Here is a 25,421-nt window from a genome sequence, read left to right on the forward strand (position 1 = left end):
CATTTTTTAAAAACAATTCTTCTTTTTCTTTTTTCTTTGGAGCTGCTTTGGGTCTTCGTTGCTGTGCACGGACTTCTCATTGAGGTGGCTTCTCTTGTTGCGGAGCATGGGCTCTAGGCACACGGGCTTCAGTAGTTTTGGCTCGCGGGCTCTAGGCGTGCAGGCTTCAGTAGTTGTGGCATGCGGGCTCAGTAGTTGTGGCTCACGGGCTCTAGAGCACAGGCTCAGTAGTTGTGGCGCATGGGCTTAGTTGCTCCACAGCATGTGGGATCTTCCCAGACCCGGGATTGAACCCATGTCCCCTGCATTGGCAGGTGGATTCTTAACCACTGCACCACCAGGGAGGTCCCTAAAAAAATTCTTGCTAATTGTCAGCATAGACATAGTTAAAATTTTTGTTAATCTGATGGGTAATAAATGGATTTTCATTATTTTAATTTGCATTTTCGAGATTACAAACAATTGAGCACCATTACATTACTCATATGTCTGTTGGCAGTGTAGATTTCTACTCTTCTGTTAATTACCTGGTCTATATCCCTTGTCCATATTTTTATCAAATGGCTTGTCTTTTTTAAAATTGATTTATAGGATTAATAATCTTCGGGAATACATTTTTAAGTTTTAATGTTAAATGTATTGATTTTTTTCCTCATGGTTTGTGGATTTTTGGTTTTTCAAAAAATATCTTTAAGAAATTCTTCCTTTCCTTGAGGTAATAAAGACATTTAAAAAGTTTTAAAGTTTTTATTTTCAGTTTAGTATGTAATGAAACTGAGATTGCGGTGTTGATGGTGTGTGTGTTGGGGATGTTAACCTCCCCCCCTCCCCCCCCAATGGCAATAGCAAGTTGTCCCAGCACCATTCACCCTTTGCTGGGGTGCCACAGTCAGGCCGCACATCTCCACATGGGCTCAGTGGGTTCTGGTTCCCCTGTTTTAATTGCAGCAGCTTTATAATCAGTCTTATGGTAGGACAGGCACCCCTTTATACTTAGAGGTATTTTGTCTCTTACTCATCCATAACTTTTCCCTAGGAATTTATGATCAGCACTTGAAGTTCCATGAAAAATCCTATTGAAATTTCAATTGGAATTGTGTTAAAATTATGCATTAATTTGTAGGAGAGTTAACATGTCTATGATAGTTTCCTGAACAGGATTGTGCTATATCTCCATCCAGGTCCTCTTTTATGTCCACTCTTCATGTGATTGATGGTTACTATTTTAGTTTAATAAAAACTTATCTGGAACATTTTTTCAGATTGATGTTTTAAATATGAAGACTGTTGAAATTGCATTGAAAAGGAGAAAAGGGAGAAGTAAGTGTATATATTAAGTAAAATCTTAGTTAACTTTTAATGAAATCTAACTAGCCTTTTAGACTCCTTAATTTTGGATCCCTTAATAAGGGATATATTTGCATGCATATTAGATATTCATGTATGGAGTTCTTTTGTTTGTTAACATGGGGCAGGAGAAGTTAAGTGCTTAAAATAGGGTTAGGGTCTGGGTGGGCCACCTACATGTGACCTTGGCAAGTCCTTGGCTCTGCACCTTGGCTTCTTGAATTCTAAAATTTTTTAGGATTGTGGAAGTAGGATTAAATGAGAGCATATTGAAAGCATTATGTAGGCTATGCAGATATAAGAAAGATGTATTACTTGTCTTCTTCACTTTAGGAAAAAGATATCAGAAGATAAAGCTTATATCAGGTTTTATTTTAGAAAATGAATAAATTCAGCTCAATGCCACCTCTGTCTCTTGTGTTTGTTGATGTTAGCAGTTATGATTTTACGAAATCTAAGGGTATGAGCTGGGAAATAGTGAAAGGTAGATTATATATCGTATTTCCTCAGGCAGTAAAACGTATCTGTGCATTTTAGAATTCTGTGGAATAAGGATTGAAGTTTAGTCTTTCCTAATTTAAAAAACAGTTAATTAGGACAAACATAATCAAATCCTATATTCCCCAAGTGTTAGTGTTAATTGAGGTTGTACTCTGTGTACTGTACTAATGATTCAAGTTTTACACAATTTCTGTCTTGACTCACACTAAAATATGGTCGTACTTGCTGGGAACACCATAGTCTAACTGTAACTGTGCTCTTTGTGATTAAGAGTTTAAAAAAACAGTAAAAGCCCAATTCTGTACTTTATAGCTTGTCTCAAGTGAGTGCGTGTGTGTGTGAGTCTGTGAGTGCCTGTTTGCAAGTAAGTCTCAGAATAAAAACTTGGGCTTTCCTGTGGTATGAAAATGGAGAATATACCATATATCAGGTCTAAAGAGCTGGGTTCCTTTCTCCCTTTGCTACTTAAACAGGCTTGATGGTCTTGGGCAGTTTCCTCCATCTCACTGTGCCTTTTTTTAAAACTGTGAATTTGGAAAGTGGAGGATGCTTATTTACCTCACAGACGTGTTGGGAAGCCATTAATGCATTGTGTAATATCTCGTGTGTACCACATGTTAGTAGATACGAAGGATTTTGATAGTAAAGTTACATCAAACTTTAAAAAAAAAATTTATTTATTTATTTGGCTGTGCCGAGTCTTAGTTGCAACACGTGGGATCTTCAGTTGTGGCATGCGGGATCTTTAGTGGTGTCATGCGAACTCTTAGTTGTGGTGCGTGGGACCTAGTTCCCTGACCAGGGATCGAACCCAGGCCCCCTGCATTGGGAGCACGGAGTGTTATTCACTGTGCCATCAGGGAAGTCCCCAGACTTTTTATTTGCGGAAGCTATAGTTGTGTGTCATCAGTGTTTTGGGGGGAGGTATGACAAGTGTTGTCTGTCAGATTCACATATGGTCCAGCAACCTGCAAAACAGAAACACAGGCTAATTAGCATGATTAGGCTGAGGTATCTTTCTCACTGTGTGATTATTATAACACGGGAGCTGGATTATAATAGTAATATCATCACATGGGACATGGACTGCTTAGTGGGGGTGGTGTGTGGTTGCACTGGTGGGTGAGGAATGGTTATCTCATTCCACTGCGTCATCATTTGTTTGACCTTTTATCTCAGAGGTAAAACGATTGCACCTCATACCTTCACAGTTCCTTCCATGTGGCCATGGCATTATTAGAACCCTGTCGTATATTTTTTTGGCTATTAGGAACTTTAAAGTATTTTTTCTCTGCTTGGGACCAAGGACTGAGAAACCAAATCTGAGAAATACAGGGTGTTAAAATGTAAAAATAGTCTTAACTTTCTACAAAAGCATCGTACCTCTCAACTGAGAGCCTTGATACCTTTACTAAAGCTGCCTTCCAGTTGATAAGCCAGGGCAATTTAAAAATGAATTTCTCCAACTGGAAAAAATATACAGTATACTTACTGAAAAAGCATATTTTGAGCTCCAGTCATAATCCTATTACATGGGTGTTCAAAAATAGGGAGAGAATGCTTATTGTTCTTTAAACTTTCCAGAAACTCAACATTGGGCAACTCATACACCTCAACCAGCCGCGGAATAAACAAGCCCAGGATAGCATAGTCCAAGCTGTAGAGGTGTGTGCATGTGTGTGTGTGTGTGTATAGTGAAGCAGAGTTAAGACAGTTATTCTCAGTGGTTTGGTGTCTTAATGGGATTTCAGAGGGGAGATTCAGGGTTCATGAGGGTCTTTTAGAGAGAGCACAATAAATAGTGGCAGCACCAAAAAGATTTAAAAATATTACCTTCTTATTGAAGGGCACAAGTATTGACCTCACAGTATGGTAGCACTATTTTCAGACTGAGTCGGTTTGATTTTGTATCTAATATAACTAGACTTCCATTTTTTACGCTGCTCAGTTTGCATTTGTGTGCGAGATTTTATATTTTTGCTGTGCTTTTAAAATTCTCTATTCTTATAAGTAGCTATGAGAACTTTGAACACTTCTTACACTTTTATTCTGCTGTGTATTTATTATACCCACTTACCGCAGACTAAGGGGCATCTTACAAGTGACAGAGGTTCATTGAATTAAAGGCGCCATGTACGAGGCTATAGAGTAAAAATAAAACACACATTTTTTCTCTGCCTGAACTCACTCCAGCATTCAGTAATTCCCACAATTATGCACTTACCAGATTAGTAAATCAAAATAAGTGTTTCAAACACACTAACAGAAATGGTAGTATTGGCCTGGAGTGTGCCAGGTGCTGTTTTCAGATCCTGCCTCTACCGCGCCCTAGATTTTATGGAAGTGCAGTGTGATTTTAAAAAACAAAGTAAAATACTTTGAGCACCTTACAACTGTGTAATTTTCATCACCAGGGGGCACCCTAGTATCACTGATGGAAACAAAAAGGCAGTTCTGTGTATGGGCGTTTGCTGAACGTCCTTTGTGACTGCCGAGGGACACCACCCTGATTTGTGGCTTCCCCAGACGCACCTTTCTGCTCCGTGTGTCCGTGCCAGCAGTAAATGCTGGGGCACCGGGTGTGAGCATTTGGATGTTGTGTGGAATGGTCTTGCGCTGCAAGTGCCAGGCCAAGTGCAGCCCACCTGGGCTTTGCCGTGATGAATGCTGGGGTGCCCCCGTGTGGTGGAAACTTGTGCTGCTCTCAAGTCCAGAAAGCGGTCAGTTCCTTTCAAATCTGCCTTTGTTTTCTTAGCTTCTTATTTGTCATTAATTCTCTGAGGCGAGAACTTTTATCTCTGTGATTGTTGAATTGACCCAGTAAGTTGATTGCAGAAAGCAGCTGAGGAAGCCACTTTAGTAGTTCCCAGACAGTCGTGCGCATGAGAATCTCATGGGTGCTTCTGAACATCGCAGACTCCGGCACCGCATCCAGGCACCCGAGGCCATTGTACTGTGTGTGCTGCAGTGTGCAGACTTTGAGAAGTTCTGTGTTAGGATGTATCGATAATTGTTTTGTTCTTTTGTTCTGCTTTCAGGTCGCAATTATCTGTCCACTTACCTTACCCCTTCCCATCGTAAACTTTCTCATCTCAAACATATCCATTTGAAACATTTCTAACTCCTCTAAGTATTATGGAATAGCTAGGAAGGAAAATTTTGGTGTATTCATGATACCTTCCTGCATTTACAAAGAGCTCAGACACCTGCTCTTTTGCTTTCTCTCTTCCAAACAAGGAATGTGACCACTAGCCGTTAACTCAGTTATCTAAGGCACCCTGTGAAAAAGGGAGCCACGGTTCCCAGGCTTTTCCTTCCCAGGGGCCTTGTCCACTCTCTGCCCCTGGGCCTGGTTCCTGCCTCTGGCTGAGTGGACATGTAGTGACGGTGAACGTCAAGCGCAGATGGTCACGAAGACTCTTTACCAGTGGATGGAGAAAGACAAGCACTGTTGTATTGGTGGGCAGTCTGCAGCTCCTGTGAAGTGAAGGGTGTGTCATGAGCCTTTTATTGTAGTGGATTGACATGTCCGTTGGAGCCCATTTTTATTTTTTGCCTCATTTTTGGATCTGTTTATTAACAATAAATGTTTGAAAGCATTCCGATGGTGTTTTAAAATGAAGATGTTTAATCTTACTGTCTCTCCATCTGTGTTGTTTTGTTAAAAATAATGTCACGAGAAGTTGCATGGATAAAGTGTTTTAATGAAGGTTGCTTTAATGAAATAGCATGTTTTGCATTTTAACAATTTGTTGAATTAAAATTTGCTTTCCGATTCCCTGTGCAGCTTCCTCCGTACGGTGGAGCAGTTCTGTGTGGCGCGCAGGCCGCTGCTGAGCTACCCGATGGTAAGCTTATGTTCTCCTTCATTCCCTGACGTGTGTGCTGGGTGGGCAGGCTTCCTGGAAGTGGTGTTCTCCTGTCGGTCCATACCTTTTGGATAAGCATTCCCTTATTGCTTGATGTTTTTGCTGTAAGCTATAGCAGATTTAATCACCGAACCACTTTGACTAATGAATTAAAGTTTATTCTGTGCTTCAGAGTGCCAGACGTGCAAAGGGGAGTTAAGGAAATAGTTGCTCGTTTCTGTTTTTTCCTAACAGTCCTCAGTGACACAGATATATATTCCTTCATAGCCAAAGCTCTTTGTAGAGGTTCTGAAGTGAGCTTTCTCTCTGGATGCGCTGGCTGCTGGGTCCAGAGCTGGCGATTCTCTGAGCACGTGCTTTCTGCCTGGTTCAGTGGCAGCTCGGGTCTGTTGTCCTGCAGTTTGTGTTTATGTCCCCGTCTGTCACCAAGGCTCTTGGGAATTCAGGTGACCTCTTCACCTCTTGGCCTGTTATTGATTGATTGATTGCCTCTGTCCCAGACACTGAGATGATAAGTGGAGATGGCGGTTGTTGAGATGCAACCCTTTCGTATTATTTAAGTGCCCAGTGTTACTAACAGCAGGGGCCTTGCACATGTCAAACCCGTTAGACCATTTTTCAGTTTGCATTGTTAAAGGTCCTTGCTGGCCTTGGAGAAGCTAAAAGCCTAACCTTTTCTTTGAGAGCAGGGATTTGGTTCCCTGTTTCTTTAGCCTTGTCTGACTTACGAAAGGGTTTTATTATAGTTTAGATTTAAATATAAACCCTGAAAAGACTATGTAAACTTTGTATCTATAGTAAAATGCGAAAGTGATTATATCTAAAATTATTAGCGACTTTGTAAGGAACGTAAGGGAGAGAACAGTTCCAATGATGGCTTAGGACGACAATAAACTAAGTGAGGCTGGAGGGACCCACGTGCCCTTGCAGGGCCGCCCAGCCTCCAGAGTGGCTTTGTTATGTGTGGGTTGAGGTTCTCCCTATCTTCGTGCACTTGGCGCATAGGAGGTGTGCCACAGGTGTTTACTCAGTGCTTAACAGATGTCTCATTATTTTCCCTGTGATAATAGTCCTTCCGTCCCGGTCCAGGTAGTGGCCTCCCCCTCCTCCCCTCGTCCGACCCCCCAGTGTGCCAGTGCCACTCGCCTCTAATCCGTTTCCTTCTCTCTCTCGCCACATCCCTCCTTCTAGGCTGGCATCCTCGCTCAGTTACGCTTCTTGGCTCTTTTTTTTTTTTTTTTTAATTATTATTTTTGGCTGCGTTGGGTCTTTGTTGCTGCGCGTGGGCTTTCTCTAGTTGCGGCGAGCGGGGCTACTCTTCGTTGTCGTGTGTGGGCTTCTCGTTATGGTGGCTTCTCTTGTTGCAGAGCATGGGCTCTAGGTGCACGGGCTCCAGTAGTTGTGGCACGTGGGTTCAGTAGTTGTGGCTCACGGGCTTAGTTGCTCCGCAGCATGTAGGATCTTCCTGGACCAGGGCTCGAACCCACGTCCCCTGCATTGGCAGGCGGATTCTTAACCACTGCACCACCAGGGAATCCCCTTCTTGGCTCTTTTTCTCCATTCTCTCCTCTCTCTTCTCAAGTCCATCTTTTAATCCTCCAAAAACACGGCTGCTCACACTGTTAGTGGCAGGCCATCTTAAAGGCTCCTTTTCTCCAAGACCTTTTCTGCTCTGTTTCCGTTACTTTTGTTTCTCCTGCAGTGCTAGCTCACTCTGCCTCCCTCTTTAGGCTGAGTTCAGCTGTGGGTGGCAGAGACCACAGTTCATCCGTTTCTGTGTTTAGCAGCTGCACAGTATAGTATCTGCCATGCTGTAGACCCTCGGGATGGTTTTGGATGAACACTTCAGAGGGATTTGTTCTACTGCCCACCATAGCCAGCGACTCACACTCTTGGCGGGGGCTCCTGCATGGCGTGCCTTTTATACTGCTGCCTTTTTAAGTCAGTTCCCAAAGCGGGAAACAGCCCCTACTTCTCACCACCCACCCCATCCAGTTATCCTGTCGATTCCACTGACCTCTCTCTAGCTTCTGATCAAAATAGATCTCTTTTCCCTGTGTCATGAAGCATTCTTTTTGTAAAGCTGTTGAGGTCTCATCTTACCCACCCTCTGCATTGTCATCTCCCGTCTTAAATGTTTGTCTCCCTAGTAGATGTAACTCCTTGAGGCGGAGACCTTGCCTTACCTCTGTACCCGACCCTCCTCCCTGATAATAAGCGCTTTGCACATAGCTAGGTGCTCCGTGATTGTTGAATTGACTCACTAAGAGTTGATCGGAGAAATCAGCCGAGGAAGCCACTTAAGCAGTAGCTCTCAGACAGCCCTGGGCATGAGAATCTCCTGGGGCCTCTGAACATCGCAGACTCTGGGACCCCATCCGGGCACCCCAGGCCACTGTACCGTGTGTGCTACAGTGCGCACACTTTGAGAAGTGCTGTGTTAGCATGTTATTGTTTTATTTGAGCTGGTTTTCCTTCCCTCAACAAATCCACTGCCTGCATGACCCGAGTGCTCAGGAGCTTCCAGGCCTTCCACCACTCTTCTGGCCTGACAGGTTGGGTCTTGTCCTGACTTCTCTGCCCTGGAGTGCAGCACACGTGTGTGTCCACGACCAGTGTTCCTGAATAAGAAAAGGAACTGTTCTGGGTAGGAATCGGACTTCCAGGGTTGTGGTCAGATACTTTGTTGGGTAAATGTTTTGATGACAACTGTAGCATATTGAAATGGTTCCGTTAATGTCACATCACATTCTAGAATGTTGTATGATACGATAAGATTAAGAACTGAGATGTGGAAGACACTGTGTCTACCGGAAATAATCAAAATCTGGCACGCGCTGCATGATACAGCACATACTAATTCTTAGTGTGATTCACAAGGTACGTCACAGTCTCCAAAGGGCAGCCTCCTCATGCCGAGTGTCCTGCACTTCTTCAGGTACACCCGTTTCAGTCCACTTAGCAGCCCTGCACCCCTGAAACCTCACAGGATAGGGGATACCAGGAAGCAGACTGGACAGTTCACTTTTAGGTATAATAATAGAGAAACTAATTTCTCTGTGGTGATGGTTTTCAAAATAAGGAAACAACAGGTCAGCTCTCAGGGGCCAAAGGATTCAAATTGTCCTGTCGGTGGCTTTATAGTAAAGCCTGCTGTTAGCGTAACCATCATGAATATTCTTTTTTCAGGAACTTTTTGTTTGTCAGGCTGTTGTATTCCCCCCACCCTCAGGGCGTGTGATATCAAAACAGACGGAGAATTAGGAAACTGTTTAGGGCCCTGGTCCCTCTGTGGGGCTGTTTTTTCTTCTGTAAAAAGACTTCCAAAGTAAAATATATTCAGTTTTGTTAATAGAATATGATTATTTTGTTATGGTGATTTTTTTCCCCTTGAAATACATACCTTGGAAAAAAAGTGGGTCTCTTGTGCTAGACTTGGAGAAATCTTCAGTTATGCATGAAAAATGAGTTAAAAAGCACTTGTCCATTCCTTAACTTCTAAATGTATAACTACTTCATCAGATATAAGATGACATTGGTGCTCGGTGTCTGTTGAAAGACTCAGTTGATTCTAAAACTCAACCTAATTTCTGAGATGTGACCTATGGAAAAAGTCCATGTTAGAATGGATAGAATATGTAGGTGGTTGTCAGTGGGGAGAAAGTAATCGAAGGATTACAAGGAGATTTTTAAAGGTTTGCAGTCCTAAGTTTATCTTTTTGGAATTTTTGGAAGTACCTTCATTACCCATGGAGTTAATCCAGTATGAATTAATGTAGAATTCACATGCACTCATGTAAGGCCATTTTTGGACTTCAGTTAAGGTTGTCAGTAGAGAAGATCCGGGAGATGGATCATTTGGAAGAGTGCTTTTGTGTAATTCATATTTTTGGAATTACTAAATTACACGAATTAGAGAAGCCATATACATACATACATATATATATATATATATATATATATATATATATATATATATATATATATATGGCATTGATTTTTAAGTCCCCATGTTAGTCATCTTGGTTTTTTGAAATTAAGTTTTCCAAGATACATATGCCCTAGTCTCAGGCTTATAGAGTTAGCTAATAAAGTCAGATATCATTATTGAGGGATGTGTTTAGATAGGCAGAATATTATTTGTTTTCTATTATAATTTTGTTTTAATTTCTACCTTCTGAAAGTCTCCCTTAGCTACCCTGAGAGTGGAAAATAAATACAGGCTTCTGTATTTCATATCCCCAGGTTAACTATAATTTTGTAGTTATTATTTATTTCAGCAAATTATTTATTCAGCACAGAAATTAAATGTCATAGCTTCGTTAATTACTACAAGACTTTAGGTTTCAGTTTCAAAAAGACATAATTACTGAGACTTTTATAGTTTGTATAGCTGTGTTCTTAACTAATGGGATGTTTACTGATCATTTTCTTTCTAAACAGGACAGGACTGTCAGAGAATTGAATTTGGTGTTAATGAAGTAATTGAACCCAATGACACTTTGCTGAGAACTCCCAACTACAGTATTTCAAGCACATTGAATCCTCAGGCCCCTGAATTTATCCTTAGTTGCACAACTTCCAAAAAGATCCCCAATGACATCGATAAAGAAGTGAACTACAGCTCAGCTGACTGCCAGTACCCAGGCTCTGCCCTCGCCCTGGATGGCAGCTCTAACGTGGAGGCGGAAGTTTTAGAGAACGATGGCGTCTCGGGTGGTCTTGGACAACGGGAGCGTAAAAAGAAGAAAAAACGCCCCCCTGGATATTACAGTTACTTGAAAGACGGCGGCGAGGGTGGTCCTTCCACAGAAGCCCTGGTCAATGGCCATGCCGGTCCAGCAGTCCCCAACAGTGTAGGCATGGAGGATGTGGACTCGATGGGTGATGTGCCCCCCGTGGGGACACCCAGGACTTGGGGCAGCCCCCAGGACACCACGGACTTCGTCAGCGACGCCGTGCCAGCTGGTTCTTTCCCCGCAGCCCTTGACAGCGGGGCCAGGACTGCAGGGCGGCCTGAGGGCTGCCCCGGGGCCAACTTGGAGCCCTCTCGCCCCCCCGCAGAGGCCGGTGGGGACAGCCTGCTGAGGACCGCTGCGGCCCAGCCTGCCGTTGGGACCCATACTACTGAGAACCTGGGAGTCGCTAACGGACAAATACTTGAATCCTTGGTTGAGGGCACAGCTGCCAACGGGGTGGAGTTGCACACTGTGGAGAGCTCGGACTCGGACCCCGCCAAGGCCGAGAGCGGCCCCCCTCCCGCGGACGCCCCGGCCTCTGCGGCAGCCTCCGCTCCTGTCGGTCAGAGCCAGCCCGCCAAGTCGTGGGCCAGCCTCTTTCATGATTCCAAGCCCTCTTCCTCCTGCTCCTCCTCCTCGCCCGTGGTTTCCATGGAAGCTAAGTATTCCCCTCCCGCCACATCTTCCCTGGTCTCTGAAAAGCAGGCCGAAGTCAAGGAAGGGCTGGTTCCAGTTTCAGAAGATCCTGTAGCCATAAAGATTGCAGGTATAGTTCAAAAGATACAAGTGTGAAGCCAAGATGGGAGCAGACAGTCTGGGCTAAAAACTTTGGTGGTATGTTGTTACCCAGAGCGGTAGTAGATTGACTTACCGTGTGTTAAGAGGACTTTCTGAATAATGCCTGTACCTTAAATGTTACTAGAAGTATAATGGTGTATGAGCAAAATGGGGTGGGGAGGGGTGTCCTGCCTTTATGTTAAGTGGAAAATCCATGTCCATTACCACTTTTTTTACCAGTCCTTTTCTGTTGACAAATGACGTTTCCACTTCTTGCCTTTTGATCAAGCGATTGTGCTCCATTGTGTGACCGTGTGATAGGCGGTCCCATCTGTGTTCCAGCTGTTGTGTACCTTTGCTGTCATAACCCCTGATTTGGACTCACTTTGCATGGTTTCTTTTTTTTATTTCTCAGGATATAAGAAAGTATTTGGGTTTTTTTTCTTTTTAATGCCTCATTTGGATTGAGTAAATGGATTTTACTCAGTTTTAACACACCAAGGCCAACTCTTGACAAGATGAGAAAAACTGTAACAGTTTGGCCTAAAGTTAATGTTTTATTCGACATGCTGAGGCTCAAAAGTAGGACCAGTTCACAGTAAAACTATAAAGCTGCATGACTTGCGATTTTTAAAGCTGAAGTAGAAAGTCAGAAACAGGAGCCGTGTCTGTCTATACACGTCTAAGAAGCCGGGGCTGCTCTTCAGGCTTCATTGTTCCGAGGAGTTACTAGTAACCACCTCTTCAGGTTTTTGCCCCTTAGCCGAGTTAAAATTAGCTGTCTTATTTAGGCTTTATGTGATGTTTGCTGATTTAACATTTTGGTATGCCTGACAGCATTCATTACCAGGGTGAGGGTGAAAGCAGTCGCAAGATGCAAAATGCATACCCTTTTATGAATGGTCAGAATTCCATCAAATATAAAACACATCCTTTTGATGGCAGTAAGATGACAGCAAGCAATACTTTAAAATTTTTTTAAATGAGCATTTTATTTCTTATACAGAATACATTATTTTGAATAATCTAGGTGTCTGGAGTTCTCTTAAAATGAGAAGTTAATTGATAGATGAATCACCATTTTGGGCTTTAAAGTGATAACTTTTAGGTTATTTGGGTGAATTTTTTATTATAAATATTAAAATGCTAGTAATGTTTTATTATTATTAAAATGTGTGCATTGCAAGGGAAAGCTGTCAAGGTCAGGAAAGGGAAGTAAAAGCCTTTGAATAGATCATTAAGTTAAAAGTTTATTTTTAGTCTGTAATGAGAGATACATGGTGTGACGCTTTTAAAAACGTGCATTCTGAGTTTAAAGTCAGAAGGCATTGTAATTGTATTTGTTCCTTAAAATTGCTTCACAAAGGAAAAACCTCCCATTCCTGGGAAATTTTCTCAGTCTTTATTAAAATAAAGAAAAGATTCATTTTAAATGTTTTAAAGCATTCTAGTCATATGACTTTAAATGTGGTTTGATACGTAGTTTGCTGTGTGTGTTAAAATCTAGTTGACCTGCTAAAATGTAATGTTAACCTGCTTTCTAAAACACTGTGAAGGGAATTCCCTGGTGGTCCAGTGGTTAGGCGCTTTCACTGCTGGGACCTGGGTTCCCTGGTTGGGGAACTAAGACCCTGCAAGCCCCACGGCACGGCCAACAGCAAAAAAAAAAAGAAAGGTAAATTAAAATGATGTGAAAGTGGGGGCTCTTAGTTATTTGTATTAGTGGAGAGTGTTGCTACAATCGAATCATTTTTGAATTGATGCAGTGTGTTCCTCCATTGCCGCGGGGGACCCCCATTTATTTTCTTATTCTATTTTTGATTAGGTCAGTTGTAAAGATGTTTTAATTATCTGAGCAGAAGTGTGGTTCCTTTTAAAATACTTCATTCTTTTGAGCCTGGTTATTGAACCTTAGAAATACACAGTGTAGTTGCTGACAGTTTTCAGTATTTCATGTTGTAAAATAATGCAGTGATAGTCGTCACTCTTGGAATCAAACCGAGCTTAGGTAAAGAGGATTGTTTGGAATTTTTTCTTCTGTCCTATTCTCCTCCTGAGAGGTTTTACTTTATAAAAACAATAAGGTAGGTTCAGTTTATTGTAGGTCAGATCACTACCACAGACTTCTCCTAAATGGGCACGCTTTTAAGCCTAGGCCCACTTATTTTAAGCAGTATTTAACTGTGTGAAATTCTAGCTCCATTAAAAGATCTGTTGATGTTGGTTATCATAGAATTTGACTTGCATTAACGTCTAAGTGGTTCTACTGAGAGAATAATTTTTGTGTTTATCATTATATTAACTTTTGGGAAAGAAAGAGGAGGGAACAACAGTTCAGATAAGTTTATTCTTTTTTGAGTTCTTAGAATAATATAAATATCCACAGCCAGTTTTTGACCCCAGGGTCACTTATTTTGGATGTCTGCATTTCTGGATCATCTGCCCTGTCATTAAGTCTGTGCTTAATAAATGCCAAGTAGTTTTTGTATAACCACAAGTGAAACACAAATTAGAAAGACAAATCAACTGTAAACAAAGAATAAGAATCACATAAAGCCTTTTGAAATGAAATATAGCCAGCTTTCACTTACCCATGGTCTGTTTACCTATAGCTGTAATGGCTTCTGCTTTTACCTTTTTGGTGGCAAGGCCGTCTTCTTGGTGTCATTTGTCAACATTTTTTTTGCATTTGCTGTTTTTCTTAAGTGTAAACTCTTACTTAAGAAGGAGATGGAAGGGAAGAACACTTACTCTCAAACACCAAATGCCTTCCCTAACCTCGCAGGGAGCGTGAACCTGCACAAGAGGTCCGCGGGGTCCGTGTTTCAGTGAGTGCTTTGTGTCTGTGAGGGGATATATGCCATTTTTCAGTAGGAATAACTGAGCTAGGAGGTGAGCAAAAGAAACTTGAAAATCTTAATTCTTCTAGCTTGTACTGAAAGCAGTTGCAAAACTTGAGGCACACGCCTGTTGGAGAGTAAGTATGACAAGTACCAGAGAAGTAGGAGTGATCTCTGCCTGGGCTCCCTCCATTAGCTCAGGGTCAGAGTTTGAAATGAAACGTATCCTTGTGATGAACATTACACGCTTCCTGGGTCTTTACTGAGGATCACTTGTCCTATCCCAAACCTAAATTGTATCAAATGCTTTCAAATCACAAATAGAGCTATTTTGTATTTTATATTTTGCATCAGTGTATTTTGTTTTAAAGGAGTGTAAATAATGGTGGGCGAGGAGAGAGACTAGGCCAAATGCCCAAATAGAAGGAGTTAAAATTCCAGTGTAAGAGAACTAGGTAAACTGAGGTCTTAGAAAGCTTTAAAAAAATTCTATTCTGTGGGGGAATTCAGGTATCTAGTAATGTCATTTATTATGAATTTTAGTAAAACACACTTAATAGATGATTTTGCACAGCTTTATACCTAAAAATTGTTGCTGGAGAGAGCAACAAAATCACTACAAGTTGGATCTGCTCAGAAAAATGAATTCCTGGGTCTGTATTTATTGTAAACAAAAATATACCCCGATTGATCTTTGTTTTAGTGGTTTATAAATCACGTTTATATTCAATACTTTCCCTGTCCTTGGGAAATAATTCTCCAACGTTTTACGTTTTCTCTTCAAATTCTCCTAAGCAACACAGGCAGTGATCATGCAGCAGGCCCTGAGCTGAGGAGGTCCAGCACCTGTTTGCAGAAATCGCACTTGTGGGGTGAGAGTTCAGTCCATATCTAACTTGATAGGTGTATGTCCTTGCTAATATTTCTGTTATGTCTCTTTTAAAGAACTAAATGGACACTCCTCCACTTACAACACATAAGTTGATCTATAGCCAACGGGTAGTGGTACATTTTGGTCACTTTGCTGTCCTCCACCTTATTAGGTAACCGAGATAGCGTGTGTTCTTCCAAAGTGATGTAATGAGGAAAAGAAAAACACTTGGAGAATGTTCTGGACAGTTAGGAAGATGACAGAAAAGCAGGTTAGCAGCATCAGAATGTCAATTACGAGCCAGTTATTGAGCCTTAAGAATCAGTGAAAGTTCTGCAGCTTGCGTTTTCATGGATTTTAAATGGTAATATGACCTAAATGCTAATTTTAGGAAAACAAAATTTGATGCATAAAAATATAAGAATAATCATAGCTTATGTGGACTTAAAAGTTTACAATGCCAGTATTGCCATTGAGTTTATGGATCATTTCATTTTAATGATTTGTGGTTATGTATGTGGGCTACTATATTTGTCAATGTTTGAGCTGTTACGAAGGTGAAGATAATGCTTTCAGTTTCATAGCTTTTATGTGATATGCAGTCATTCTGGCATTTTGTGCCGTGCCTATAACATCATTCCTGGGCAACCCTGCCAACTCCTGTGGAAAAGATGGCTTGAGGAGCCCACCTTCCTAAAGTTACTGTCTAAACAGATCTGAGTAGTAAATTATACCAACAACAATGGATTGAAAAGAAGGCCTCTGGGGGGAAAGTTTGTTTCTACAGTCAACTTCTGATAATTTGCCCTAAAAGAAAGTAAAATAGAAAACCAACAGTGATGACTTGGGACCATAGGTCAGATTTAAAGGTTCAACCTCAGGAAATACCCCCCTCTCTCTGTTCTTTGGCTGCCCTTCAGTGCTCATTGGACTTTAGCAAAATCTAAATGGAAACGGTGATGTTGTTATTATAAAAGGAACTTAATTAAATAGAGCCAGCTGTTATACCAAAAAATTAAAAGCAGTATTCATACTCACTTGTCTGCATTCATGAATATTGACTTCTGAAATAGAGCAGTAAGATTCATTTATTTTAGGAACATTCAGTAAAAGGAATGGAGATTGTTTACAGGGATTAGCGTTGTCTTTGCACAGGTGCTGCTCGACTGGGTGGTAGAAGAGGAGCAGAGCACGGTGGGCTCCGTCAGACGTTCGCGTCTGGCTCAGTTTGTGGTCATTGAAATTCTTCAGGGGGAGGAACGCTCAATGTACAGTGTGTTATAACACTGAACATTTAAATTGTGTGGATGTTTGGTTTTTAAGAGAAAATCTTAGGCAATAAGATATTTAATCTTAATTTTTTACAACCTTTCATTCCTTTTGAAATGCGACTTTATTAGTATACTGTATACTCACAAAATATTCAAAACTTAATTTTAAGGAATTGAAGCAAACATTTCTTTTTGGAGAACTGAAAAGTGTTGGTTCTCTCAAACTCTTTTTTAAAATATACATTTATTTATTTATGTATTTATTTTTGGCTGTGTTGGGTCTTCGTTGCTGTGCGCGGGCTTTCTCTAGTTGCGGGTGAGCGGGGGCTATTCTTCGTTGCGGTGCGCAGGCTTCTCATTGCGGTGGCTTCTCTTGTTGCGGAGCGCGGGCTTTAGGCCTGTGGGCTTCAGTAGTTGTGGCACACAGGCTCAGTAGTTGTGGCTCGCGGGCTCTAGAGCGCAGGCTCAGTAGTTGTGGCGCATGGGCCTAGTTGCTCCGCGGCATGTGGGATCTTCCTGGACCAGGGCTCGAACCCACGTCCGCTGCACTGGCAGGCGGATTCTTAACCACTGCGCCACCAGGGAAGCCCCTTGCTTCCCCTCTGAGAGTGGAGTTGGCCTGTCATAAATGATTGTTTTTAGTTTAACAAGATATGCATCCAAAGCACTTTTGACTACGTATAAACATATTTTTGAGTCCGTTAAAACAGATGCGTGGAAGGGAAGTTTCAGATGCATGCCTGCCCCTGATCATTTTCTTTCTGTTTTCCTTCAGTGTCTGTATTGAACAGGAATTGATATTGTCAAGCCACTTCCCCTCCCACCTTCACCCCTGCCCCCAACCCCGGGAGACTTTGCTTCCAGTATCATCAAGAAAATTGAGGTTGCTATTTCATTTCTTTCCCCACCGTAAACTGTGGTGAGTCTGCCCTTCCCTAGCTCCTTCCCTCTTGCGATCCTGGGAGCCCCTTAGTGACCCCCTTCTGCCTACTCCTCAACCAGGCTCCTGGCCAAGGGAGACTGCACGAGTGGTCTCCACTCTTGCTTTCCTCCTTGAGGCCCTCGAACGTGCTTCTGCTTCCACTGCTGATTCCAGCTGCCCTATCCTTCTAGATCACCATTACGGAGTCTCCTTAGCCTGTCAGTTGGATGTGGGTGGTGCTTAGGGTTCCGCTTCTGAGCCACTGCTGTCAGAACGTACAGTTCAGGCCCCGAGCTGCAGGGTCCCGTGTGTGTTTGTGTGTGTGAGTGGAGATATGTTACTGGCTGGTCTGTGAGTGTCAGTGTACTGTGTACTGGTGTCTTCCGCGTACCTTTTTATCTGAGCCTCTAAAACTCTTAAAACTGAACTCCTTATTTCATCACTGCCCAAAACAGGAAAGAACCCGCTTGTCCTGTTGCACCTCTCCTCTGGGTGGAAGGCACCATCACCCCAAGCTGGAGACGTTCTCCGGGTACCATTTGCTGTCACGGGCCCCTGGCCCCTCAGGCTTCTCCAGTTCTTGGGTGGGCCGGGCATCCCCTCCACTGCCCCCACCCAGCTTAGCCTGCACCGTGTGGGCCCTTCTTGCCTGGTCTGCAGACCCTGCTACAGCAGGACCGCCGCCCAGTCCTCTCTGCACCTGCAGGTCCTGGTGCCCAGGCAAGGCTTAGCCAACTGCAGCGTGTCGTTTATCAGAGGCCCTTGTGTTAGGAAGGCAGTTGGTTTTGAGTTGTATGATTATGTGAAAGCTTAATATTGTTTTTAGATATAAAAATACTATGGCAAAGATTCACAGGTGTCTTGATGGAGCGTTCATTTGGGACTGATGCTTGTTTGAAAATGCACAGATATTTTGCAGAGTAACTATATGAAATAATTGCCATTCTGTGGCACACATTGGAAATTCTGGGCTTTTGTGATAAAATGGCTCAAAGACGGATGTAAAAATCCCCTGTGAGAAGAAGATCTTCAGCTTGTGGGGAAAAGTTAGTATCAGAAACCTTAGAGTAAAGGATCTTAAAGCAGAGTCTGTTGTCTACTGAGAGCAAAGAGCCCAGCTTCTGGGACCCAGGCTCGTATGTCAGCTCAGTCATGTGCCCTGCACCAGTTCCCTAACCCCTCTGGACCTCAGTTTTGTCATCTGTGAAATGGGGATGATAATGGTGTCTCTTTGACAGGGTTGTTAGGCCGATTATGAATAATACAGATGGAGCTCCTAGCGGTGTCTGTGCTGGGTGTCAGTCACGTGGGCGTGTGGTTCAGTTCTGTACCTGATCTGTTCCTCCGCGAAGGCCCAGCGCTGTGCCCCGTAGTGAGAGAGACAAGAGGACCTTGGCAAGCTTAGTCTAACTGAACAGATTCCATGGGTTCTCTTGAGTCGCTTATGTTTCACTTTTTAATAAATGGGAAAATTATTCTCTGTGCTTCCTCAGTTAGAGGCCAGAGGGCGTTTACGCTCACAGGAGAGAGGGAGGGAGTGTGTGTGTTGACATTAGAATCTTGCAAATTAATTTCTTCATTTAATTCTTAAGTCTGACATCTGCCAGTGCAAATGTTTTTAGGAAAAAAAGGCTTCTTTTGTTTGAGTGAGTGATGCTTTGGGTGGGTGCTGATATCAAATGCGTGCTCCCTAGTACACAGTCTAAAAGTTACGGGAGGGGCTGTGTCGTGTGGCCGCACGTCACGGATTTGGGTACCGACTGTGCTGCCTGGCTCCTGCGAGGTCACAGGCAGGCGAGTTAACCTTGAGCCTCTGTTTTCTTTTGGTGGAAGCGGGATGGTTGGTGGTACTCTGGGATCCCTGAGGATTAAGTGCAGCGAGTTAACATTGTAAGTTGTAACGCGCTTGCCAAGAGTAGAAGGTAGCCAAAAATTGTGGCTGTCACTGTTAAAGCATTCGTAAGGGACATGGGGAGACCTTGTTATAACACATTTCTAAAAAGAAAAAGGGCCAGTTACTTACCAATATTTAAAGCATTCTTTTGTAAAGATGGCATTCACAGCTATTTTAAGACTACGGGGAAGAGTGATGTCAAAAGGTGAATCTGAGGATAACGAAGCTTATTTCTAAATGGAATAAGGGATTTTAGTGTTCTGAATGGGACTTCTGATGGAAATACAGTTCAGTTAGTAGGAGATAATTGCCCCTAAAAGAGGGATCACCACTTGCTGAACAGTCACCGAACACCCACTGTGATGTGCTGGGTATCCAGAGGTGAATGAGACGGGTCCTGCACGTAAACAAACGCCTTTCTGGATGGTGTCTGAGGACCACACGATCAAGGAGGCCTGCCCAGCTGTCAGTGTTAAAAGAGCCTGTATCTTTTTTAAGTCTGTTCCCTAATACTGTGATATCGTTTTTTAAGCCCTTTCTGTTTCTTATTAAAACAGTCCTTGTGCTCCCTAGCGATATTACCACGGGAAGATAAATAAATGTCATCAGTGTTTGGGGGAAAATATTTTTGAACATTTTAATCATTAAATAATTACATGATGTTGAACGGAACGAAGCTGTAACACAGCCTGCCTTCCCTTTGGATGTGACGTGTGCTCTGTTGAAGGGGGTCCCCTTCCCAGAGTAGAGCGTGAGAGTTGTTCACAAGATGCCATTAACGTCTTCACTGTGCTTCTTCCCTCTTTCAGAGTTACTGGAGAACGTAACCCTGATTCATAAACCAGTGTCATTGCAACCCCGCGGGCTGATCAATAAAGGAAACTGGTGCTACATTAATGCTGTATCCTTCTCAGAGGCTGTCCCCAAGGCTGGCTTTCTGCAGCTTTCTCTTCCTTGGGCACATTCGACTTAGTTCCGCTTCTGTGGGGTGTCTACCCCACATTTTGAATCCAAAACCTCGGTTCCTTACTGCCTATTAACTGGGCTATTCGTGACCAAAAAGAGAGAGATGATTTGTTGACCTGTGACTGACAGAATCAGGCAAGTTTCTCATGAAAATGGTCCTGAATAACAGGGCAGAGTGACCACTTAAACTGGAAGTCCTGTGTTAATCGAGTTGATTATCTTGGTCGAATCCAGTTCTTATTTATAAACTACTTGGATACCACAAGGCAGTTTTCCCCGGGATTATTTGGTTTATTCCCTTTTGTGTTTACATATCTAAGTCGTTCAGTGTCCTTGGCTTGCTTAGTTTTATATGCTCTTGTGTTTTACGTGCCTTTCCACAATTTGGAGCATTGGTTTTATTTCCTTTACGCTTCCTTACTGCCGTCATTTAGACACTGCAGGCATTGGTTGCTTGCCCTCCGATGTATCACCTGATGAAGTTCATTCCTCTGTATTCAAAAGTGCAAAGGCCTTGTACGTCCACACCCATGATAGATAGCTTGTAAGTAAGCTGCTGAAAATGTGTTAAGGGGTGGGCTTTTCCCCCTCTGATAATTAGATTCAAATAGCAAAGTTCTTGATTTCCTGCAAATGAATCCTGTCATTCTGTTATTTTTTAAATGTGCTGTTCATGATTTTCTATGGAAGTTAACCAGAAATGGAATTGGAACATTGTTTATCTGTGTTCTTTGGATTCAGTTGAATAAATTTTAGTGTTTACCAAATTATATCACTTGAAATATACCAAAAACTTATGTAGAAAAGATTTACGAGCTCACTAGCTATTATAGCATTGGTTATCTAAAGTTTGCTATTTTCATACTAGGTAACATTCTACTTAGCCGTCAAGGCTTTTTAGTTAATAGTATGTATTTTTAAAAAAATGTACTAAACATTTTTTCCCCCCGTGTCTAGTGTTCGGCTAATGAATGAGTTTACTAATATGCCAGTACCTCCAAAACCCAGACAAGGTGAGTAGAAACGAGGGTTCTGATGCCATTACATTTTGGGAGTTATGAATTCAGGTGACTGAGTTTGAGAAATTCAGGTTTGCTGGAAAGAAAATGTCTCTTTACTTGGAGGTTGCTACACCTATACTATTCTCAACATTGGGCGGGTGTTGGGGGGAGTTTTGATGCTTATGCCTTTAGTCATTTTAAGACTTCTTCAGTTGTAAAAATCTGTGTCCTGTTTCCATTGCAGCTCTTGGGGATAAAATCGTGAGGGATATCCGCCCTGGAGCTGCCTTTGAACCCACGTATATTTATAGACTTCTGACAGTTATCAAGTCGAGCCTGTCTGAAAAGGTTGGGACTGCCGTTGCGTAGTCAGTGTGAAGCTTGTGCCTTTCCTGTTGCGTATTCAGTGCTTGCCCTCTGCTTGCCGTGTGGCGATTAAGTGGGCGTTCAGTGGATCTAGGCTTGCTCTGGAGTGAGTTGCTAGGATGAATTAGAGTGTGGGATGATAATGATGGTAATCAGAGACAACTCGTGTCATTTACTGTGACCAACCACTGCTGTAAGTTCGTTCCATCCGTTAACTTACTTAACCCTGTGAATAAAGTGTGATTATTTATCCAATTATCCATTTGAGAAAAGTGAAGTCATTGTCCAAGGTCACAGCTAAGACGTGGCAGAGCCTGGCAGCCGAGTTAGCTCCTTCACTTCCACGCGGACTGCCCTGCTGCAGGGGTGGGGCCATCGGGCCAGGAACAACATTCAAGAGTGCTGCATCTTCTCCACGCTCCCTCCGGGCCTTCGTTTTTAATCATACACTTTGCTGCTGAAGGCGTGGGGCCAAGGGCCACGGAGGGCTTGTAAAGGGCCCTGACGGTGTTCAGGGTAAATCAGGGGCACCCTTTTGCACAGTTCACCGGAGCATGTTTTTCCTCCCCGACAGAGTTCGTGATGAGTCAGTACAAGCAATTGAAATGATGCTAGAAAAGGGGAATTCTTTAGGAAATATTCAAGAAAATTGTGTTAAAACTGACTAAAGTAATATTGTTTGCAGCCCCTTTGTTTCGAAGAAGAGGGAATACTCAGGGCACTGCAGCAGCATACCACCAGGGGCTCTTCATGTGCCCATGGCGTAGCCTTTGGTGTTAAGCTCAGGATTTGGGGGTGTTGCTAGTGTTAGGAAGGCGGGCATGGAGTAAACGGTGCCCTCTGCTTCAAAGAGCGCCTCGCCCAGTAGGGGAGTTAGATCTATCATCTGAGGAAGCAGACAAGACAAGTACTAAGACAGATGAGTGTACAGATGCTTTAGAAGCCAGGGGCGGGCCCCCAGCTCGGGGAGCAGAGGTAAAGCGCAGGATGCTTCTCGTGGCTGAGCAGCGCTGAGATCCTGCAGCTTCGAAGTTACATGACTTCCGGCTTGCTGGGGTCTGCAGGACCACCCTCAGGGTTGGGGATTTCGCTAGAAGGTCTCACGGGCCTCAGGAGCCGTTACCCGCAGTTCGGATTCAGTACAGCCCAAGGACACAAAGCAAAATCAGCACAGAGTAAAGACTCGGGCAGCGTCTGCAGGAAACCTCGAGACTCCTCTCCGGGTGTCGGCACACAGGACTCGCTCGGTTCCTCCCACATCAGACGGTGGCAGCCGTGTGGCTTGTGGTCCCCCAGGGAGACTCCTCAGCAGCTCGGCGTCCAAGGCTTTTGCTCGGGGCTGCTCACATAGGCACCCCCTGCCTCGCGCAGACTCCGGCCCAGACTCCCGGGGGGAAAGCCAGTGCTCGGCACAAACCACACTGTTTGCACAGTTTGGCACGCTCCCTTTTCAGTTCTTGGAATGGTGGGAACCCTCCTGAAATCCAAGTTCCCAGATGCCAGCCAAGGACCAACCCAGCGAGCAGGCCTTTCCCAGCACTGTTAACTCTTTTCTGCGTCTTGGGCTGTGCCAGCCTCTGCCCTTTCCCACAGACACACTCACACCAAACAGCCCCGTCCACAGCTACAGTTCCATTGGAGCAAACAGGTCTACTCAGAGACCGCAAGCAGAAGAATTTGCAGATCCTTGGAACACTCAACGCCGTTACGCTCCAAAGAATGAAATATGAACCAATCATGATAAGTTATATAATCAGATGAAACCAATGTAAGATTATACAGCTAGTGTGTGACCATACTGTATGATTCATCTGCAAATGGTTGTGCTGATGTGTGTTTGTAAAGCAGGCAGCTAAGTCTTTAAATCAATAGAGTTTTTCACATATAATTTGGGTCCTTTCTCCTATGGTTGCCCATCATCAAAAATAAAAGGAGACATACAGGGCTGCTAATTTTACAACTTGCAGTGTGAATGGTAACCCCTGGGGTTGTGCATTCTATTTCGTTTAAACAAAAAAGCAACTTATAACTTTTTTATTATAAAGGTAACGTATACTCATTGTAGAAAATTTCAAAAATACAGAAAAGCAAAATTAAAAAGAAATCCCTGTTCTATTGCTTAGAGATAGATATTTAATCCTCCCCCGCTCATACACCCAGTCTTCCCCACTTCACACATCTTAACTGTCCAAAGAAAAATTCGTGTGATTTTTGGGAAGCACTTCATGTTAAATCCTACTGAAAATTTAAGAGAAGGCATAGTTTGTATATGCAGGTAACACATTCCGTGCAGGCCTTGAAGAGTAATCGGTTAAGATTAACGTGACCCTGTTTGACCTTCTCAGGGTCGACAAGAAGATGCCGAGGAGTACTTAGGCTTCATTCTAAACGGACTTCATGAGGAAATGCTGAACCTGAAGAAACTTCTCTCACCGAATAACGAAAGTAGGTTATGGTGTGCTTGCTACAGAATTGTGTAGAACGTTTTCTTAAGAATCATTCTTAAACAAATGCTATGTATATGCTCATATAATAAGTTGCCTTTCCCCCCAACAGTCATTCACCCTTCAGAAATCACTTATTTACTCATTAAGATAACTAGTTACTTTTACATTGCTTATTATGTACCATTGAGAATGTTGTGTTTGTATATTTCAAATAGATAAATGTATTTCCAGAACCTCTGCTTTTTCCCCTTCAATTTGTAATTAGGAAAATGATTACATCTAGAGAAAAACTGAAAGAATAGGTTGGTTACCTGCATAACCACTGGATTCCACAGTTGCTACCATGTCATCCTTATTGATCTCTCTTTCTACTTCCCCAGCCCCACCACGACATTTTTCCCCAAGGGATTCAAAATCAAGTTGCAGATGGCAGTTTAGTTCACCCCAAATGATAAAGCACGGGTCCCCTGAGATAGGGATGGCTCTGCCATGTGACCCGAGTCCCTTCGCACATGACGGAGTCCGGCTGCAGTTACGCAGCGGAGTCGGTGTCCCCGTCCCACCTGAGTTCTCCAGGTGCCCCACGGCATCTTCTGCCGCCGGTCACACCAGCAGGGAGCTGCTGTAGCATCGCACACATTGCTTTTGTCCTCAGTGCAGAATACACCCTGATCTCACCTTAAAGCTCCAGTTGACAAATCTGTGTAGGTGGTTTATGTAGAACTTTTATTTTTATTTTTTGCTCTTTGTGTAAATAGTAGCCTAAGCAGACTGTCTACTTTTCAGAACTTACTGTTTCCAATGGACCCAGAAGCCACTCAGTGAACGAAGACGAGCAGGAAGAACCAGGCGAAGGAAGTGAGGACGAATGGGAGCAAGTGGGCCCCCGAAACAAGACTTCGGTCACTCGCCAGGCGGATTTTGTTCAGACCCCCATCACTGGCATTTTTGGTGGCCACATCAGGTTTTATGCTTTTCTGGAATAATTTAGCATTTGCCTTTTTCAGGGTTTTGCCATTTTGCTGGAGGGGGGAGGTGTAAGATTTGCCCTAAGCAGTCTGGGACTGAATGGTTTGCCTTTGCACTCTGTGCCCGCTCTGTTCTTGGACTTCCTGCCGGCCCCACGGCCCTCATACGACCCACGGTGGGTTCCTGCAGAGGGCGCTGCCTCCGCCTGTCTGCCAGGGGCTCCTCACCCCTCAGCGACACTGACATTCCCTCCGTGCAGCTGCTCACAGCCGGGTAGGAAGAGAAAGACAAGTTAATGGAAATACATGTTTTGTTAAGAGAAGAAATTCATGTATCTGATTGGAGGAATTGTAGGCACGGGAGCCAGGTGAGCTCGGAAGCTGAGAGAGTGTAGAGGGAGATGCTTTTACACAGAGGAGGACACGTGGCCTTCTGGAGTACCTGGGCACCTCCCCTGCCCCAGTTCCCTCAAACCAGCTGCCCTTTGCTCATTCATGGAGTCCTTCTGGAAGGTTTTTACTTATTTACGTTAGAGCCGTTCAGTACCACCATTATGTGGAATTCAGTAGAACTTGCACTGACTCCGAGGACCTCCTTACTCATCCAGAGTTTTAAGGACCGCATTATAGCATGATTTCCTT

General features: G+C 43.3%; 1 protein-coding gene across 1 annotated transcript in view; it reads left to right on the forward strand.

The window, feature by feature from the left end:
* USP10 (ubiquitin specific peptidase 10) overlaps positions 1–25,421 on the forward strand; it is a 91,917-nt gene that overhangs the window by 55,707 nt on the left and 10,789 nt on the right. The window contains exons 5-12 of the mRNA XM_059903775.1: positions 5,636–5,696; positions 10,161–11,222; positions 19,841–19,932; positions 20,432–20,541; positions 20,955–21,010; positions 21,243–21,346; positions 23,710–23,809; positions 24,598–24,775. Of these exons, the coding sequence (XP_059759758.1) occupies positions 5,636–5,696; positions 10,161–11,222; positions 19,841–19,932; positions 20,432–20,541; positions 20,955–21,010; positions 21,243–21,346; positions 23,710–23,809; positions 24,598–24,775 (1,763 nt within the window). The remainder of the gene's footprint in view (positions 1–5,635; positions 5,697–10,160; positions 11,223–19,840; positions 19,933–20,431; positions 20,542–20,954; positions 21,011–21,242; positions 21,347–23,709; positions 23,810–24,597; positions 24,776–25,421) is intronic.

The sequence above is a fragment of the Balaenoptera ricei genome, chromosome 19 (genome assembly GCF_028023285.1).
Source record: "Balaenoptera ricei isolate mBalRic1 chromosome 19, mBalRic1.hap2, whole genome shotgun sequence".
NCBI classification, from domain to species: Eukaryota; Metazoa; Chordata; class Mammalia; order Artiodactyla; family Balaenopteridae; genus Balaenoptera; species Balaenoptera ricei.